At 37.6% G+C, this 20,212-nt stretch overlaps 1 protein-coding gene across 4 annotated transcripts in view; it reads right to left on the reverse strand.

The window, feature by feature from the left end:
- Positions 1-653: 653 nt before the first annotated feature.
- The window catches only part of LOC122832699 (rho guanine nucleotide exchange factor TIAM1-like), a 47,349-nt gene continuing 27,790 nt past the window's right edge, over positions 654-20,212 (reverse strand). For 2 of the 4 annotated variants that reach the window (XM_044119707.1, XM_044119708.1), the window contains exons 7-27: positions 19,588-19,773; positions 18,526-18,672; positions 18,285-18,359; positions 17,568-17,738; positions 17,316-17,420; positions 16,858-16,939; positions 16,627-16,713; positions 15,661-15,873; positions 14,491-14,591; positions 8,593-8,778; positions 7,393-7,461; positions 6,994-7,119; positions 6,787-6,895; positions 5,011-5,190; positions 4,777-4,895; positions 4,575-4,683; positions 3,628-3,686; positions 3,426-3,531; positions 3,255-3,342; positions 2,959-3,131; positions 670-2,253 (exon numbers count right to left, since the gene is read on the reverse strand). In XM_044119707.1, coding sequence (XP_043975642.1) covers positions 1,712-2,253; positions 2,959-3,131; positions 3,255-3,342; positions 3,426-3,531; positions 3,628-3,686; positions 4,575-4,683; positions 4,777-4,895; positions 5,011-5,190; positions 6,787-6,895; positions 6,994-7,119; positions 7,393-7,461; positions 8,593-8,778; positions 14,491-14,591; positions 15,661-15,873; positions 16,627-16,713; positions 16,858-16,939; positions 17,316-17,420; positions 17,568-17,738; positions 18,285-18,359; positions 18,526-18,672; positions 19,588-19,773 — 3,033 coding nt within the window. In that variant the 3' untranslated portion in view covers positions 670-1,711. Of the gene's footprint in view, positions 2,254-2,958; positions 3,132-3,254; positions 3,343-3,425; positions 3,532-3,627; positions 3,687-4,574; positions 4,684-4,776; positions 4,896-5,010; positions 5,191-6,786; positions 6,896-6,993; positions 7,120-7,392; positions 7,462-8,592; positions 8,779-12,624; positions 13,301-14,490; positions 14,592-15,660; positions 15,874-16,626; positions 16,714-16,857; positions 16,940-17,315; positions 17,421-17,567; positions 17,739-18,284; positions 18,360-18,525; positions 18,673-19,587; positions 19,774-20,212 lie in introns of those variants that run through there. The other 2 variants (XM_044119706.1, XM_044119710.1) reach the window with 2 other exon arrangements.

The following is a 20,212-nucleotide window of genomic DNA, read 5'->3' on the forward strand; positions in this document are numbered from 1 at the left end:
TTTTAATGACTTAAATTTTTTAAAATTATTTTTCTTTATTTTAAGGGGTTAGCAGAATTGGTGGTAGAAGTGTAGAGGAATGAAAGTCGGTGATAAGTAGAACCACCATCTTTTATTGTGTGGCCTTAATAGGTGTGCTTACATTAGTCTTCTTGAAATTTGTCACAAGGATGCTGGAATTTATTTGAATTACCTAAATTTTCCAGAAGCTAGTTGTCAAACCGGTAATTGATGAAGTTATAGGTCATAATACACAAAATTGATACAGCGCATTTTCAAATTTAAACAGAAATCTTTTTCATGTTGGAGTGACCTTGTAAAAGAATTGCTTCATTTTTTTTCTGATAAAATTTTATGCCAGCTAGATAAATTATTTTCATAAGAATTTGCATAAAAATTTTAACATTGTAAAATGGTCTATCTGTACTTACAGTGCTAAAACATAATAGGGTAGTAATATTAGCATCTAAAAAAAATTGATATTCAGAATGATTTCAAAGTAAATGTGTTGTGTTGCACAATAATTTAATATTTTATGGGGGAGTATAATTTGTTTCATTAAATTGCATTAAGAAACTAAGAATACTAAGAATTTTTCTAGTACAATTATCCTTATTAAAATGTATGGATTGATTGAAGACAACAATTCTGAATTAGAAGTAGGAAACAAATGTATTTATTATGATATCAATACATTTTATATATACACAAAATAAAAATGCAGTCCTAGAAGCATAATGAACTTTTTTTAAATCATGACTTCTTTCATTGGTCAGACATCTTGCCAGTCTTTCACCTTGATTGCATGAGCAACTTTGGACTTTCTTATTGGGGAAAAAAGAATTACTTCTGTTACTAGCAAATTATTTTACACACAAATAAATAAAACCATTGCTTTGAAATCCATTACTAAAAATATAAGTGAACACAGAAAACCTTCTGAAGAAGCTGAAGTGTAAAGTATCTACAATATTGTGTGCATGTGATATGTCAGTGTGTCTGAGCTGCAGTACTTTAGGTAGTACCATTGGTAAAATATAACAGTAGTAAAAAAATGACACAGCAAATACAAATTCAAGTAAAAACAGGATAAGGTTAAAAAAAAATTAAAACCCCATTGCTTCAGTGACATTACGGCTTTCACATCATTCTGTTATTAAATGTAACAAGAGAGCTAAAACTAAAGATCAAAATCATGACACAGCAGTGTATATCCATGTAAAAATGTACAGTAATCTATGCAAGACTGTCATCTGGAATTTATTATTCTATGTCTTTAAGGACAAATAATATACAGCCCTTAGCTATGATAATATCTTGAGTCACAGAGACGAAACAAATATAAATGTTCTCACAATACCCAAATTTGGCAACAGCAGGCAGGACTACAGAATGCCGCCCAAATGTGCAAACCATGCCAATCAAAGCAAGTGATTAGATCCCATGATTGTACCATTATTTCACCTCTCTAAGCAAACACTTGACTGTTATGAAACAGCATCTGATTTGGGATACAGCTCCCTCATTCTGGGTTAATTATTGCTCCACAAGTGATCTTACCTGTACAAAAAAGCATTCAGCATAAAGTAAGGTAAAGGAGGGTATACTGTTTATTTTACTAGCTGTGTGATATACATCAATGCTCATGCACGGTTTGTGATGAGTGATCGTTGTGCGGCAAACATGGGGAGATTCCTGTCCCCTTCAGCTCTTATGTGGGGCATTCTGGAGATGAATCTGATGGTTCCCTTCGAACCCAAACCTCAGCCTTCTCTGCTTGATTCTTATCCTCAGAGTTGTCAGTTACAGAGCTCTTCCTCTCTGTGTCGGATATCTTCTCTTCATCTGGTGTGTCGCTCACAGTTGGAGACAGCAGGCTCTTACTCCCATCTGTTTCCGCACCCTCCAGGGATAAAGCCATCAGGGGACTCTCCAGATCAGTCTCTTTAGATAGAGCTCTCGGTGTTTGGCAAAACTCGTCGTCATCATCGCTTAGGATGTCTGTCTCCTTCATTTCTTCTTCGTCTTCATACTCTTCTAGGTCAAACTGCTCCTCCACCCAGCGGTCTGTGTCTCCCGCTAACTCAGACTGCTGCTGCTGCTGCTCCTTCTGCTGCAGCGGAACTGAATCAGATTCCTGTGGTGAAGTGAGATCCTGCTGTTCCGAGTCCCCATCAAAAACAATGTCGGTGTCTATGGTGAAACGATTGCGCACCAGCTTTCTCCTGCCTAGCGTCCTGGTTGGGGCAGATGCTGTTAGGACATATAAAAAAAAAAAACAATTTTATTAGAAGTAAGAATTCTTATAAATAATTTTGTCAGTGGCACTCAGCATTTGTATTGAGCCATTGCTTTACATAAAATTCTTCTGTATTTTCATAGACATGTCTTGTAAAGTATACTAGTTCTACACCCGTCTTGCTACAGTTTTGCTCAAGTCCCATCTCCATTCAGTGCTCCGTCTAGAATTTCTCCCATTGAGTTTGATTTCTCTGGTAGAATTTCAATCAAGCCAATCAGCGAACAGAAGGCGTCACAAACAATGATGTTGATTTTCTGACATGTTCTTGAATTGTAGTCTGCCTGTGTGTGTAGGGTTAATTTTTGGCAATGGCAGAAGTGAAAAAAGCTGTTAAATCCATGTTGCCCACACTTTCAAATATTGAATTAACATTAGAGTTGGGGTATTATTTTATAACCCTTCTCTTTTAGAAGTTGCTTAAAATTAACCCTGACTTGTCTGGTGGGCTTGTTGGTCTTCATGATGCCGTTTGTTCACTGATGTTCTCTAACTAACCCCTGAGATGGAGTTTCTTTCACTGGATTTTGTTTATAAAAATTACAAATACCCTGGAGCTTTTTTTGGATTCTGGATTCCACCAAAGATCCTGTGTCAGTTTGGAAGGAATTGGGACACTTTAAGCTGTAGGGTGAATGAAGCCAACGACTGGCATTTACCAGCTCTATTTATGGCTGGCCGGGCTCCTTTCAGAGCACAGAGTCGTTTTCCTCCAAATGGCACATACTGCTGGTTGAGGGGTAAACTCTCTGTTTTTAGGAGCTGTCGGCGGTGCTTTTCCCTCAAGATGGAGTGGACTGTCTTCAGAAATTCCTTTCTGCTCTCCGGAGAGCTGAGAGAGGGAAAAGATGGGTTGAGTTATCAGTTTGTCATTGTGTTCAGAGCAGCAAAAAGGAGCAGTAGACAGGCTTAAATCTGAAGCTGAACTCCACCTCCTTCAGAAGAAAATCCTCACCTGCAGCACAGGTGAAACGTCCTCTCTGGTCTTCCTTCTGACTCTGATTTTGTGTGAACTATTTCACACATGGCAGAACTCTCACCATCTGTGGGATACAAACAATCTGCATCATTCACAAAGAAACATGGTGAGATTAAAATACAAAGCCGTATTTAGTGGATCATTTACCTGTGTTTGACATGGATCTGATTTGAAGGGCATCTGTAGGAATCATGTGACGGAATCGGAAAGGATCTTTTTCTTCCGAAGATACAGAAACTCGATGTGAGCCACCCTTAAATTAGATAAACATAATATTTATATTAAAGCTACTTCTAAATGTTGCTTGTATGGTTACAGAATGTATGTGCCTTTTTGTGTTAAAACTTACAATTTTCTTCTTCTGCTTGGACTCTTCTTTGCATACAAAAACCACAGCAGTTTTGAAAACTGAAAGGCGGAAGAAGATGGCAGATGTCAGTTACCTCCAAATAATCACTAATTATTGTGCAGAAAAGTTTCTCGATAACACAGTTAAAGCATTTTGAACAGTGAAGAACTACTGCACAAAAATAATAACCTTAAAAGTTGAGCATTTGTTCACATTGTGACATATTATGATCACATATTTTAATGTTTGATTGAGATTTTATGTGTTAGACAGGAACTTTTCAAAGTTTGTAAATCTAACTTACAAAATAGAAAAAGTAAGAGTTTCCTGACCCCTTTTACTAAGTTATTTAAAAAATGGTACAATGACACAACCAGCATCAAAGCCAATATACTGGTACACTTAAGTTTGAACTGCTGTTACACCAAAACAAAGTAGTGCAAAATTATAAGTTGGAAGGAAAAGGATAGATTTTCAAAAGTGTATCTTGTGTTTGTTTTCATCTTCCTTTACTCTTGTGCCCTTTTGTGTGTGCTTTGTATTTTTAATGGAAATGGAAATGTAGACTTCAATTTCTCTACTGTATCTGACAAATATCTATTACTTAAAAGAAATAACAATTTTTAAAGCACATTTTATGTTTGTTCATTAATTTGATTTGCTTGATTATTTTCAATCCTACATATTTTTGCATTTAAATATGTTTTTGTTACTAAATAAACCCCAAATATCGTCAGGGGGTTGCCTTTTTTTAATGGAACATAAGATTACTCATGGTTATGATCATAATGAATACTAAATGTCAAAGTAATGACAAATGTGAAATTCTGGGTTATATATTACTGTTAGCCTTTTTTAACAAAGTACCATTTTCTAGTACCTTTAATGCTGAAACAGTGTAGGAAAACAAAATAGATTGATTAAACTGAATATCATCAGTGGCATACCAAATGTTGCCATCTGTGGTTCTTTCTTCCATTTTCCCAGAGAAATAGGCGGGTTGATCCATGTCACTGTGTTGTGAAGCAGCAAATCACCCATCGATAAATCAGCCACCTGGCAGTTGTGTGAAAATATCAACATCGTCATCTCACAGGGATTTTTTTTTCTTTTTGACAGAACAAAAAGGCTGCACTTGTCCAAACCTACGTCTTTCTTTTCACTGCTTTGCTCAGTGATCAGCTGGTCAAACACTGCTCCAAACTCCTCGTGGATCTTCTGCATTTCATTGATGTGGCTGGCAACCTTGTTCATGGCCTTTATAGCAACTATGTCAAGCAAAAAACATGTTTTGAGGTAAGCTGTTGTGTCCGTTCAGGGATTCGCTTCAGTTCTGTGATAAAAAGGATTTTATATCGTCAGCAAACTTTGACATTGTCTTACCATCCAAGTGGTAGTGTTCCTCACTGTCTGGGTCTGTCAGTGAGTAGAGCTCCCTTAGCAGAAGGGGGTATTTTAGCACCCTCTGAATGGGTTTAATCAAATAGGATTCTAGGGTGGAGGAGTGCTGCTGCTTGGGGTTCCGCTCATCAAGAAAGGCCTTGAAATTAGGGTCGGTTTTGGCTGCAATGACAAAAATAACATTGTGTTTGCAAAAGGTTGGAAGAGATCATGCAATCCTTAGTAGTGTAAATAAATATTTTTTTACATGTGGTTTTGATTGGGTCAGATAAAATACTTGTATTCAAGGGATGTCAAAATATAAATTGCTAGCTTAGGTGAAGCGGGCAGTAATTATTTGGAATATAATAGAAAAATAACGTGGTCATTTTTAAATATAAGCTTGAGTCCAGGACCTGCCTCGTTCATTACCCAAATAGCTACACCGAGTGCCTCGAACAGGGCTGCAGTAGGGGATACAGCTCATTAAACAGCACCCACTCTAACCGGACAAAGGCAGTCTGATGCAGGTGTGCGCACAGGAATGAGTGGAATCAAAGCAGCATAACACACAGGCTGAAGTTAGTGGTAAATTTCCGATAATCACAGATTCATGCAGGAGTAACAGATACTCCATTTTGTATGATAGGTTCAAACAGTACATGTAATTCCATTGAAAAAGTCTAATTCAATGTCAAAGACGGACATGCTGGCAGCCAGATCGTTTGTCCACAATGACTTTACATGGCAACAAGAATTTGGATGTTTGATTCTGCTTTATAGCTCCGCTTAGCAGGTGGAAAGTCATAAGCTTTAATAGTTTTTACTACATTTGTAAATATTTAAAAGCAAACTTTTGATTAAAACTTTGTATGGATGCAAAATATGCATTTTTTTGTTTTTTGTTCTTCATTAGATGTTTAACACTGTACAAAAATTGAAAACAAAGTAAAATCTTATAACTGTATGTAAATACCATAGAACTGTGACAGTTTAACTCGGAGTTATCATATTGTGAGAATCCCATAGTTACCATGCCCAAACGTACTCCAGTTCAATTTAGTTTATTTATATAGCACCAAATCACAACAAATGTCATCTTGAGACACTTTACAAAAATAAAAATAAAATAAAATAAAGTCAATTCAGTCACGCGTACATTGCAATCAAAGAGCACATTCAGCTTGGTTAATTATCCTAATAAGTTAAAAAAATGTCTCAACCTCCTAAACCCAGCAGATTGCATCAAGTCATGGACTTGAGAGATAGCCAAGAAATAATAATACTAATAAAGGCCTTGTTATCGATCCAGAGAGCACACATTTCTGCTCCTCTCTCAGAAAAACAAAACCACAAGCTTGCCAAATACAAACCATTTTGTATTTTTTGTGAAAAGTGAGGAGGAAGAAAAAGTAAGCATATTTGAACTGCTTTATTTTAATACCACCACCAAAACCTGCACAGCAGAAAAGCTTTTGACTCACTGAATATGAATGTGGCAAACAAAGCCATCCAGTGAAGTTAGAAAGGGAGTGGGTGTAGTAGCTTCAGAAGAGTCTGTTCAGCACTTCTAATTACATATCATACAATCTAGCCAGGCTTTTAACCTCAAGAACTTCCATCTGGAAAGTATAAGGGGGTCAGATGGACAACTGCGGCTGACAACGATAAAGAGCAGATTTATAGAGAATTGCAATACACAGCAGATGGTTAAATACACACTGTCCTTAGAGCCAAGCTGGAATGTCAACCCAATGGGGGAAAAAAAAATGTACTCACCCTTCACAAGAACCTTTGGGACCTTGGTGTGACTGGCACAAAAAGCACTGTAGATCTTAAAACGGTCCGCATAGTACAAGAAAGAGCCTCCCAAAGAAAAGAGTATTTTCTGTGAAAGAGTTCAGAGTCAGAAAAAAGTTCATAGGTCTTCTGAATGCTTGAATGCTTTATATTCCAGGATTATGTCTAAAAAAGAAATATTTGTACCTTAAACTGATCCACACTCTCCAGCTTCTCCAGATCTGGAACCAATCTGGTTCCATCTTCCAGCGTTTTTAGGAACTCAACCTGGAATTCCACCATTTCTGGCAAATTGCCAAATAGAACATCCAGCTGGCAAAAAAAATTAAATAATTTCCATCATCTAGTATTGTCAAATTTTTAGTACTTTGTAACAAAAACTCTAACCAACATACAACACGAATTTTAATGTTGCAAATGCATGTAAAAAATCTGTCTCTCTAATTACTATCCATCCCTCTTGTTCTACAAGGTAACACATCACATGATTATGCAACAAACCATTAATAGAATACTTCACCAGCACCGGCATCTAAAAGCCAAGCTACCTCTTAAAAGCTCATGCATGGGAAACATTTCACGTACCTCATCCTGTGTGAGGAAATTCTCTTTCTGCAGTGGGGTTAAAAATCTCCAAATGAGACAGTTGAGATCCTGCAAGGCAAGAGTTAAGTGTGTTTAGTTGTGTTCTGTCACTTATGTGGGATGCAATAGGAAATAAACTCTTGGTGATAAAAGTCAGAGAGAAATGTTGCCAGTCTTGAGGACTTGTTTTAATATGAATGAGCAAGAGACTATTATAAACCACTGTAGACAGTAACAGATTTTCTATACACCTTTGTCCCTTGTGGGGTCAGGAGTGTTGCTGGTGCCTATCTTCTGTGAACCTTTCGGGTGAGAGGTGGGGTACAGCCTGGACAGGTCGCCAGTCTGTCGCAGAGTTAATTCTATCTATAGATTTATTACCCACAGATTGATATGGTTAAAATGTTTATTAAAATACTTTTTCCTTTTATTTTTAAATTTGTTCCTCAGAAAATCAGATTGCTATTGCTATAAGACTGAGTATTGGGTTTTCATTAGCTATATACCTTTATAATAAAAATTAACAAAAATATCACTCTGTGCAAATCATTAGGCGTTTCCCTTTTTTAACAGAATTAATTAAATAAATGACCCTTTGGACGATATTCTAACTTACTAAAATGCATGTGTATAATAAACTTGTATACCAGCAAACCTCCAAATTAATTTGACTGCAGCATTCATTTTAAATCATTAATTACCACAGAAAGTCCTCTCTGGCATTTGTTCCTCTGGCTTTTAAGTCCCTATGGTGTTTTTCAGCAGCAATTAAACATACAAACATAAAATGCACCAGACTAAAGTAAATTAGAACAAATCACCAATTCCCCTTGAATCTTGTGTAAAATACAATCATTTGTAATGTGATTTCTATAGTTAGCCCATTTGTGCCCCCTGGACTGAGAATCATTAAGACAGTCTTGACATTTTCCCATTACATACCATCTCTAACCCAGTTATTCCACCGAGCCACTTTTATACCGAGCTGGAAAAGATTAGAAAATATCCAGACAAGGACACAGCTGTGTCCCCCATCACATCTCCAGGGACGCGGAGATAAATATGGAATGGTTATATAGAATAGATGATGTGAAGGCAGAACACATCTCAAGACGGATAGAATCTCTGACTGCTGCACAGGACAACATATGCACTCACAGACACCATCTGCTTGGAACGAGTCTGGTGATCGATACTGACTTTGACATAGGTGCGCTCGGTCTCCACGAGTTCACAGATCACTTTGCGGAGCTTGTCGGCATCAGACAGCTGTCGGGGAGTTGCGGTAGGCGGGAAGGGCGAGTCCGGGCTCGGCGAAGAGGACACGCACTCTGAGGGATTCATGTCATGGAGACTGCGACAGAAAGCGGCGACCTGCTCTGTACTCTTTAAAGGAAAAAGGAAGACAAAAGAGACAGGTAAGTGATCAAAAACAAGCAAAAGTATAATCCAAATGTGAGGATATAAAAGGAAATATGCATGAAGCAACCAATAAACAGTGTAGGCATCACCTTCTACTTACTGATGTGCACATACTCATGACTGTGCAGAGAGTGAACCTAGAAAGAGGCAGAGAGGCAGCTCTAAAAAAATCTTTTGCACTAATTTGATCTATTTCAGTCTATCACAACTATGACTTTCCGACCTCCTTTTTTTTGCTCACTTCCCCGGGTGCTTTCTTCCTGCTGATGGATTAGTGGTGTAATGATTCAACTCTTTCACTGGATCAAAATATACACACACTGTGTGTCCACAAAGAGTATGAGTTGCCATGGTGACTCGCCCTGATGTGCATTAGACTATTATTTTGGACAAAAATAGACCCCTCTCAACAAAAGCCTACATGGCTGAACAAATAGTTACTTTGTTTGCAAAAGGCTACAGCCTCGGCAGCCAAACAGAAAAAAATTAAAACAAGAAATGCTAGCTTGTAACATCAATACAAACACAAAAGAGAACGCACAAAGAGGGTCCTTCCTTATCCATCACAACTTGATTTCATCATATTGTGGATTATCATGACACAAAAGAGATCAGCTGAGAAAATCCAGCAGAGCGGTCGGGGGCCATACAAAAGGCACAACCAGTAGGAGTACATTAAAACCCCTGAAAAGGGGGGCAAAGATGTCTCTCGCTTGTAATATGGGCAGTTTTATAGACTTGATGGAAGCAATTTATCCTGTCACACCTACAAATACCTCTGGGAAATAATAATGATATGGACTTCACACAGCTGCAAAAGATGGATGCTTCTAATCTTAATTAAGATCAAAGTTGCTCCCAGTCAGCACATCTCACAATCTCAACACCATCTCCTGTGCATAAAATGCTCGCCAAACAAAACTTGACATTTATTTCTTCAAAAGGCCTGTTTCATTACATGCAATTCAATGAAGAGATTCATGTTTGTTTTAAATTCATCATTCAGTTATATGTAATAATTGAAATAAATTCAAATATCTTCAATGCCAGACGAGTCTGATCTCAAGCAGCTTTTATAAATTAAACTGATTGTCAGCATTATCTAATCAATGAGACATTTATGTGAGGCACGAAAGATGACCATTTGTTCCGCTTGAAAAATGCCCAAAAATTCTCAGATGGCTTGTACACCAACTAGGAAGTGGTAAAATGGCTGTAAATGTGTTGTCACAAATGCACTTTATAGCATATAAGTAGAAAATTTGCTAAATTTGTGGAGCAAGCATCTATCAAAAATTTCTCAACATGAAATTGTTGCTGTCTTCAATTGTGAATAAAGGACAACAAAATAATTTTCGAGTAGGTTTGAGTATTTGAAAACTGAAAGCAGACAGAACTTCTATAGGTAATACTTACCACTGAAAGCACTTTACACTAGAGCCACACTCAGATATCCAGCTCTTTCTTTGCTCAAAAGCCAAAAGAGTAGAAGTGTGTCATTAAAAGTCTCCAGACTTTGGAATGGTACATTATTTCACAAAGCAGGGACATTTTTGTTTGGACCTTGGATCATTCAAGCGCAACGTTTTTTTCCCCCTTTCTGTGTTTGTGGATGTATAGCAATGGGGGAAACCATTAAGACCATTAAAAAACAGTAACATTTTTATATCAATTCTGTAATAAACAGCAAGCCATTGAAGTGAAGCCAGAACTGGAGCTAGATGTTCCTGTTTTCTAGTTCCTGATAGTTTGTCAATGATAAATTACACACAACGGACCTTTTAGGTATTGCCAAGTGTTTGAAATCCATGAGAATTTGGTTTAAAACAAAAAGAACACATTCACAAATAGATAGCATTTGGCATGGCATTTGACAAAATGTAATATTTATTCCTTGTTTCACAATTGGTTTTGGTTTTATGCTTTTATGGTGTAAAGCACTTTGAACTGCCTTGTTGCTAAAATGTGCCATATAAATAAAATTGACTAGATATTCAGCAATACTCTGAGTGTCATTGGTCTATTGAGATGCAAGCAGTAAGAAGTGCTAATAACTTTAACTTCATTTTACATAATGCAGCAGTCATTTAGATCCTAAATCTGGAGCATTTTAACCCATTACAGTCAGGATCTTTAACACACATTGGACGTGTTGTGCCAAAGTGTGTCGAGATGAAATGGATCATTAGACTCAAGAATTGTAAATTTTATCAGAGGTCTTTTTGCTTCTAAACTACAGGGAGATGAGCCTTGTATCATCGCGGACCTGAGGCAGCAGGTGTGGTATGTTTGAATATGAAAATTATAGAGCTTGTTTTTTGGGTGGTGGGTTCATGTACTGCTTTTAGTTTTCCTAACGATGCTGTTTAAATCTTTTTTTTTTTAATCATTTTGATCTGGGGCTCACAGAATTGTTCAATTGTGTCTAAATAACAAAAATAAAGAAGCCATCAGCAGTTTAGAAGAGCCTATTAATCCAAGATGAAATAAGTAGATGTGTTTTAGGATCTCTAGTTCAGAGCTCCTCATCACACACAAGAGGAGTGTTATAATTGCCTCTGACTGCCACCTTCTGCCTGTGCTTCAGATCCAACTAATTATCCCCTGCTTAGTTTTGTTCTTTAAGGTGTCTGTGACCATAAGAAAGAAAGGAAATGGAAATAAATTCCATCTGATAACTGATCAGTGGCACTCATTTTCTACTCGACTGGTAAATCATTGGTGAAGTAGGATGTGCAAGAACATTTGTGCAGCAGTAATGTAGAGCGAAAACTGGAGAAATAAAACTGACTTTTTTTCCCTACTACTGTGCCACTTCTCAAATGGTGAGAAGAAACACAAAAACACTAACAGTACAAAGTCCTGACACCTTCAAAAAGGAGGCTCTGTCCCAAAATGCTGTTTACAGAGTATTGTATGCACGTATGTTAGTGGAAAGTTAAGTGGAAGAAAAAAAACTATAGTATAAATAGGTGCACGAACAAGCCAAGGATTGTTATTCAAAGTCTATTAACAGAGTTGGGGTTAAGTGTGGACTGCAGCTGGACTCAAAGGATACAGGCAATAACCTACAACTGTTGAATTGTAAAACCATTCTATATAAGAACCTGGTATGAAGTCCGCTAATTCCTCCTCCCTTGGTAAACTGACAATACAATTTAACAAGTTTCAGTAAGCCACACATGACAGTCACAGTCTTCACAGTTTAGTCTAATTAACACCATTGCAGTTGTGAGCTTCTAAACAGTCATAAGATGGCAAAGAGACAGACGACGAGAAAAAAAACAACAAAGCTTTTAGGATAAGTACGAACAGAATATAAATCAAATACACTGTCAAGGGTAAAAACAGTGTGAGACTCCAGTTTATTGACTCCCCTAGCTTATTAAATATGGATGAAACACATAAAGCAGCACAGCGCTGATGAGGTAGAGAGAAGGTTACATGTCTGCTCTGTGAATCTGACAAGAGATTGATATCACAGCCCAAGTCTGCGAGGGAGAAAGCTCCCCAGCAGTCAATCACCGCACCATCGTGGAGGGTAGTTTGTCAAAGTCGTGTCAGGTCCAAGTTTCACGGGAATGAACTCCTGCATGTAGCCGTTTATTTCCTTATTATCTTGTGAAGAACTCCTGTGATTATGGGGCAACTATGCGACACATCGATGACTCACAGCTTCCTGTCTTTAGCAGTCAAGAGGGGGATTTTCAACAAAAGCTATGAAGGTGTTTTCCTCCCCTAACTAGGACTAAACAGCTACGACCGCAGCGACAGCAACCCAGGTAAAGAGATACACGATTGAGATCTCACCAGATGAAGCATGTCATAGATGGAGTCTGCGGAGCTCTTTCTGTGCTTGCTCCACTTCAGGACGGACATTGCCCAGTGCCAGTCAGTGGACAGTCAGCGGCAGGTAAAGTGCCCGAGAGATAACTCCAGGTTTTTTAAAAGTCAAGCCTACTCTGTGCCTCTGGAACACATCTCTTCGCCCCCTTTTGTCTTTCCTGTTTTAAAAAAGAAGGTGCTGTGGTCCTTGAGTGAATCTGCACAGCCTCCTCCTCTCCGCCCACCAGCACTTACAGCCTTCCAGCTCCCCCTCTTTTGCGCCTTCACAGTCTGCTGTAGCTCTCTCACTAATATTCCCCTGTTTTCTCTCTCTGTCTTTCTCTCTTCATTACAGGCTGGCTAAACTCAGGCACACGGCGTGAGTGTGAGGATCTGTCCAGCTTTGACAACATTGCAAATGAGTTTTAATAATCCCTGTGACTGAACCTAGAGCAGAGCAGGAGGAAAGGAGTTTCCTCCTCCAGGGTTGCAGTGCAGCAGGATTGGCTGGGTGAGCAACACAGCAGTAGAATATAAATGTAGGGTTTGATGAAGAGGAGGGGTGAAAGGAGCTGCAAACAAGCAGGCTTTGCAGGAACAAAACATAACGGGGAATTTTATATATAAACTCTTATAAATTATATGAAATAAAAGCTTAAGTAGGCTATATACGCCAATTACAATGATGACTTTTACATGCATTTCATTTGTGCATGTAAAATGTGCTTACCAGATAGATAATTTGAACATAAAAGAAAGTAACACTAATATTAGTCTTCATTTTTGTCATTAACACCACAGAAGAGGATTCACTGCATGGGACAAAATCAGGATTGTAAGTGGAAATGGATAAACTCCAACTGATACTCAGGAAACATGAATATAATTTTGCTCTGAAAGCAAAATTGCCCTTCATAAATTAATCATCAGAATGGAAATTATCAAGCTCATTTTAATTCATAATCCAATTGAGTAATTTTTTTATTCCAGCAGTCTTATTCAAAATTATGTGCTACTTTTTGTTGGTCCATCACAATCCCATCCCAACAATTCCAATAAAACAAGACTTATAAAACTATGTAAAAAAAAAACCCAGGAGGTGTGAATACTTTTGCAAGGAACTGTACTTTTCTTGTTTAGTCATCAAGAAAATAAACATCTGGCAGAAGCATAAATAAGCATAACCTTATTTGGATTATGACTGATTAGAAATGTTGTAATCAAGAAGACACTTGGAAAACCTTTTAAAGTCAGTTATGAAGAGAACACTAGAGATCGGCGTCTTAACTAAGCCGCATTTTCCATTAGCATGGAAAAAATTTTAGCATCAGCCAAAAGCAAATTAATGGCACTGCTACTTCTTCATCTTGACAGTTACATACTTCTGCAATTTGTGTCCCTTGATGAATGCACCTCATTCATCCTAATGGCCAATAACTGTGCATTATAAAGACATTAGAAATTAAGCTCAATGAAGACAAATATCACCAACATGTTTCATTCAAAAAGCTTTCAGTTTAAATACTTTTGTTGAGGCATTTTTAATATTGAGCTGTTATTAATGTTATGTTGTCTGAGGCAACTATATTCCTTTACAGCAGTAGTCAAAAAGAGGCCCGATGCAAATTTGCAGCAGCACCCATAAGTGAATGTGAACAAAAACTGCAGAGCTTTTGTAAAGTGCTGAAATGAGCCAGTAATAGGTGGTGACTCAAACTGTGCTGCAGCAAATGTTCGTTGGAGGTTTTTTTTTTTTCCTTATAACAACAGAAAGCTGAGAAGGGTTGCTGTGAAGGGCAAGTAGGAAGCATCAAAACAAGAAGTGCTGTCACGTGTTTGCTGCAGTCTTACCTTTCCGCATTCATCAAATTCGCTAAAGATCTCCGAGTCATCATCCAGGCTGTCTCCAGAGCTCTCAAGCAGCAGTCCCACACCATCGTCCAGAATCTCCTCTGCATCAAAACAAAACAAACACAAGCGCTTTTTGTTTCCTGTTAAAGCATTTCACTATTTTTGCCATGTTAGAATGATACATCTAAAGCCATGGTTGTTTAAAAGTCTAAACTGTGCCACCTTTCATTTTTCTAATTTATTTAGAATTGTTTCGGGACACATTCTGTGTCTTCCCAATATTTCCATACATTTTGCAATTAAAATGTCTCGTCACCCGTGGAAGTGAACAGCTATTCAAGAGCTGCTAAAAATACTGGGAACATGACTTAACTTTGGACAAATTTAGTACATTTGACAACTAAGCATCTCTTCATTTAGGTGACAATCATGCATCAACGATCTGTTTTTGAGAAACCATTACAGCCACCAACTCTTCCTGAAAACATGTTTATTTATAGTTGTGTTCATTTATGCCTCATTTACTTTTGATGACACATACAGTATTTTTGTTGTTGCTTTGTAAATACTAATTAAATCAAAAGTCAATTTAACCCTACACACCTCAGTGTCTTAATGTCACGTCTCTATTTCACACACAAAAGAAAAATTACATTTTTCAGGGGTTTTTTTTACCTGAACATTAGAGATCAGACCCTATTGTTCAGTTTTTGAATGCTGTTGGGTAGGGGATTTGTATTTACCTCTCCTCAGAGTCAGAAACCAACACAACTTGAAAATCTTTGGCTGAACTGGATCTCTATGAAGATCTCTGTGTTTCACTGGACCAGGTTATTAAAAATGGATGTTTTCAGTTTTTTGTGGTGATCATTAAAGTGTCTAGAACATGTGTACATACAGGATTTTTGCAACACTTGTACAAAATGATGAATAATTTAACATTTAATGTTACATTTTTATAAAAACAAAATCTAAAGATACATTTTCCATCTCAAAAGTACTCCTAGGAAATGATCAACATGGCTGAGCTATGTTTTATCACTTGTAATATTTCTGAGGTTAAAAATGTGTGGAAGTAATGTGTAAAGACAAAAAGCTGAATGATGGAGAGAAGAGACAGAAACATTTGCTACATTTTCTCAAAAGGCTTTACTTAAAAGCACTTTTTACCTTGACTTTGGGAGAAGATGTCAGTGTAGAGGTCTTCTGCCGCATCAGAGCGCCGTGGTGGAAGGTAGCAAAGCTGACGGCGGTCCACTGAGGGCAGAGTGTTGACCGTCAAAGCCAGAGACACTTGGGAGAATGCAGCCTTCATGTCTGAGAAATTGAGACTGTGGGAGTCTTTCCCATTCAGCTGGAGAATTTCATCTCCGGCATTCAGACCTGTTGAAATGTAAGAACAAGATTCACTTTTTAATTATTCATGCAAGAGTTTAACTTTTTTTACTGTCTGCAGTGACAGATAGAAATATAGTATGTCCAGTATTTCCAGGAATGTCTAACAAAATCAATAAAAGTAGGAGTTAGTTGAACTTTTAAGATGGTTTTACATTCCTTGACATTTTATATGCAAACCATTTACTTTTTCTGAGTTTTAGCTTTAGGTAGAACCATCTGTCTTAAAAATGAAATGGACAGTTTGGAAAAATTTAAAATATGACAACATAAACAGGTCAATAAAAACACTCTTTTTGTCACCTAAACCAGGTCCAGATAAAAATCTAACATGCTTTTAAGTTAAAAGTGTCTAGAGGCAAAAGAACTGCCAAATAGCGATGTGCCAAATCCAAGATGAAGGACATGAATGGCTCATAAATCATTCATAAATAACATTTCTGCATTTTATTCTTTGACATTTGAGTAAGACTCTAGTAACCAACAACCAGACCTGCATAAATCAAATCTTTGCCTGACTTTTCAAGATTGCGCAAAAACCCATTTATCCTCATTTATTGACTAACACTGGCCAAGTTACAAGTTCATCACTAATCTGCACGAATATGAAAACAGTAATTTAAAAAAATGTAATAAAAATTCATAAGTGCAGTGAAACATCTAATGCATTTTTTACTGCTCTTTGCCGTCTTTGTAACAAATTAATTGCAACAGCAGATAGTTTTTCTATGAGACACAAACCTTTGGCAAAGGCTAAGCCCCCAGCCTTCACATCAGTGATGTAAAGCTGCTGTACTCCATCTTCTTCCACCACTGAGATAGAAAAACCTTATGGGGAAAAAAAAAAGGGAAAACCAGAAGGGTTAAAAAAGGAACACGACTCATGTCAGGGTTAAACATGATCATTTCTTTCTCATCAAAACAAAAGCGAAAAATATGAAATTTTCATTATAAAACAAAAACCGCTCTTACCATAACCAATCATACAGGATTCATCTCTGTCAAACTGGATTACTTTAGTTATTTTGGAGCAGAGTTCGATTTCTTTGTACAGCTGTGAAGAACAAAAAGCAGTTATTATATAAATCCTGAAGCTCTGTCTAACTTTAGTCATAGTGTGGTGGGCGAGTTATCGACAGCAGAAAAATAGAGCATTCATTTTCTTCCTTCTCACACAAAGCAGCACTAACAATACCTTGACAGGGATGATGTAAATACAAGAATGTATCAGTTTATTGTAAAAGGTCTCCATATTCATGTTTTGGAGCATGATCTCCCAATGATTCTCTTTTTCTTATGAATTAAGTATTTTGCCTTGTGAGTCCTCATACAGCTAAAGCACTTTAAGGTTCATTTTATTAAGTTTGACTTCATGAAGGCTTTTGGTATGCAAGGAAAAAGATCATTTCCAATCAAGCAGTCAAATATACCAAGTCATAGATGTCCTCTTCTGGCTTGGGAATGTAGAATTGCGTTTGGTTTTCCATAAAGAACTTAAGTCTCAAGTAGTGTTTGGTTGGGTCAAGCTCATGGGTCTGCAAATACAACAAGTTGTGTTTAAAAACCAAAGTAAAATATTTTTTCCCCTCATATTCTCATAACAGCACATATGCATACAGATCCTTGACAGAGAAGACTTGGCTTAAAAAAGATACATGTTCAAAGTCATATTTAAGGCTTACCTTGCATATAGACTCCAGAACACACAGTGCAGACTCTCCTGGCTGGATGGTGGTTAACACAGGCTGGTCATTTGGCAGACAAACCCAGGAGGGAGTGAGGTTTTCAGGAACCCACATGTCGCTATCAGTGTTTGGTCGAGCAAGGTTTTTCACAGTTCCGTCTTCTGTTTTCTGATGACACGGATATTAGAAGGCTGGTAAATTACAATCCTTTGATTAACTGTAGTCCTTGAATTTCATCATCTCGGTAGAACCTCGCTTCCACTCTTTTCTTAAATAATTATTTTTACTCCGAGTTCACCATTTTAATTTTAGTAGTTATTTATAATATGCTGGAACGTTTGTAAAGTAGAATATCATCAGAAATTAAGTTTTCAATATCTCTGTTTGAAAACTGGATGAATGAAACTGATTCTTTCATTGGTAGTAAAACAAATTCATGTGAATTTGGGTGATTATTAGCAAAACTTCAATCCTGAAAAAAATAGCATATAGTGCTATATGCTATTTTTGCTATAACCACAAACCATTTATTATAAACATTAGAAAGTAGTAAATAATCTGCCAGAGAAATAAGTACTTTATCTTCAATGTGAAGGAATTATTTATTTAAAACAAGCTCCTTTAGCCTGCTGAAATGTTTGGAAAGACTGAAATAAGGTATGTCTGACCTAGTTTTTACAGAATAATTTGTGTTAACAGAGAGCAAAAGCTTACTGTGTTTTCTTTCACAGAATCAACAAATATGCGATCTACTGGTTTTTTCTCTGGCTCTTCACCATCAGCAAACACCTGCAAGGCCAAAAAGAAATAGAGAGGTGTAGTGTTACCTCAGGCAGAATAGAGAAGGGCTGTTTTTAAACAAAAGGGCAAAGGAAAAGGATCTGTGCAGATAACTGTTGTGCCAGTACCTTGAGATTCAAAAAATATCTATTCAATAATGTAGGACCACACAGACCTGGCTAACCGTAGGGTGGGCTTTTGTTTTCTTCTTTGAGGTTGTGTCTACACCCCAGAGGGAGGAAAACCTGCTTTTGCGCTTGCTGCAGGAATGAGACATGGCTTGCGTTCTGCGTCTCACTCCAGTTTCTGTGCGAGCTGCCACCTGTAAAAACATAAATAATTTTTTTTAAATTATGTTCTATGAGATCTTCGTGACAAGACACTAACAATTATTTGGAACATTTATCAGAAGACATTTATCTCACAAGCATCTAATTGCAGTACACATACATCTAATGCTTTTAAATAGACTCATACTCATAAAGATGTTTGTGAATGTCAGGGATAGACAAACGAGACAAATGAAACAGCAAGCCAACTCTTCAAATCACAAACCTACCAAACAGCCTGAACACCCACCTGCCCTAGATCGCTGCGTTGGTGGTTGCAAAAGAAAAATAGCACCTGAATGAAGTCTAAAAATCAAATTGACGTTTCTCTCTGCAACAGTTCGTTTTGTATGTGGAGTGCATAACCCTGCTGTAGCTGTAGGAGGCTGGCACACAACTAAAGCCTATCAAATGGTGACCCCTGGTAAACTCAAGCACCTAAATAGCCATCATGGCATAAAGAAATATTATTTGAGGCAATTTTTTGTGCCAGGTGAGTCATCAAGTTAACTCTGTGCTGCCAAAATATTCTATGAAGGAAACTGCTAATGCTTTCTCAAAAAATGCCCTCCAAACTGGAAAATGGAATATTCAACAATATTACGTTGAAAATTACAATGAAAATATTGGTTGTGACTAACCAACATTTTGTACCACGAAGCATCATGATGTACATTGTTCAGGTTTACCCATAAAAACGCAAAACATCCTTCCAACTAGCCAAAAATGCAACCGGTAAACAGTTTGAATAGATGACACTTGGTATGTTACAGTCTATCCAAACAGTCCTTTACAGTTATTATATTGCTGTTATTATAGTTTGGTTTAAATGCATGTACACTTGTAGCAAGATCATATATTATGGTTAAGTCAGATTAGTCAGAATGAAGTATAAAGAGGATAAGTACCAGTGCATGGAAGGAAGAGACTGAGAATATTCCCAATCTGCCCATGGTCAGCTTGGTGGGGCGGGAGGCAAAGGCCAGGAGGCGTTTAGGGTTGGGCAACTCTCCACCTTGCAAGCTGGCCAGGTAGCACCGAAAGCGAAACAGATCCATGTGGAACTGCTCCAGGTTCTGCTCCCACAAGAAGATCTGTGGATCGAAACAAACACAACAACACATATATTTAATTATTAGTCAACTTCAAATTAATATAGAGCAGTGGTTCCCAATTCCAGTCCTCGGGGCCCCCCATGTTTTAGATGTGCCTCTATACCAGAACAGCTGATTCAAATGATTGCATGACATCTTCTGCAGCCACCAAGTACTGCAGGAGACTGTTAATCACCCAAAGATTCAATCCAGGTGTGTGGCAGAAGGGAAACACCTAAAACATGCAGGCAGGGGGGCCCGAGGACTGGAATTGGGAACCACTGATATAGAGCATCTTTTCTCTTACTGAAAAGCTCTATTAGTTTATTCAAAGCTATCTGCACTCTCTGGGCCAAATAGTTAAATGTTTACTGGGCCAGTAGAGCGGGAGATTGTGATTATTCACTGGGCCGTCTCCTCCCAGTCACGGTTCTGACTG

The sequence above is a fragment of the Gambusia affinis genome, linkage group LG06 (assembly GCF_019740435.1).
Source record: "Gambusia affinis linkage group LG06, SWU_Gaff_1.0, whole genome shotgun sequence".
NCBI classification, from domain to species: domain Eukaryota; kingdom Metazoa; phylum Chordata; class Actinopteri; order Cyprinodontiformes; family Poeciliidae; genus Gambusia; species Gambusia affinis.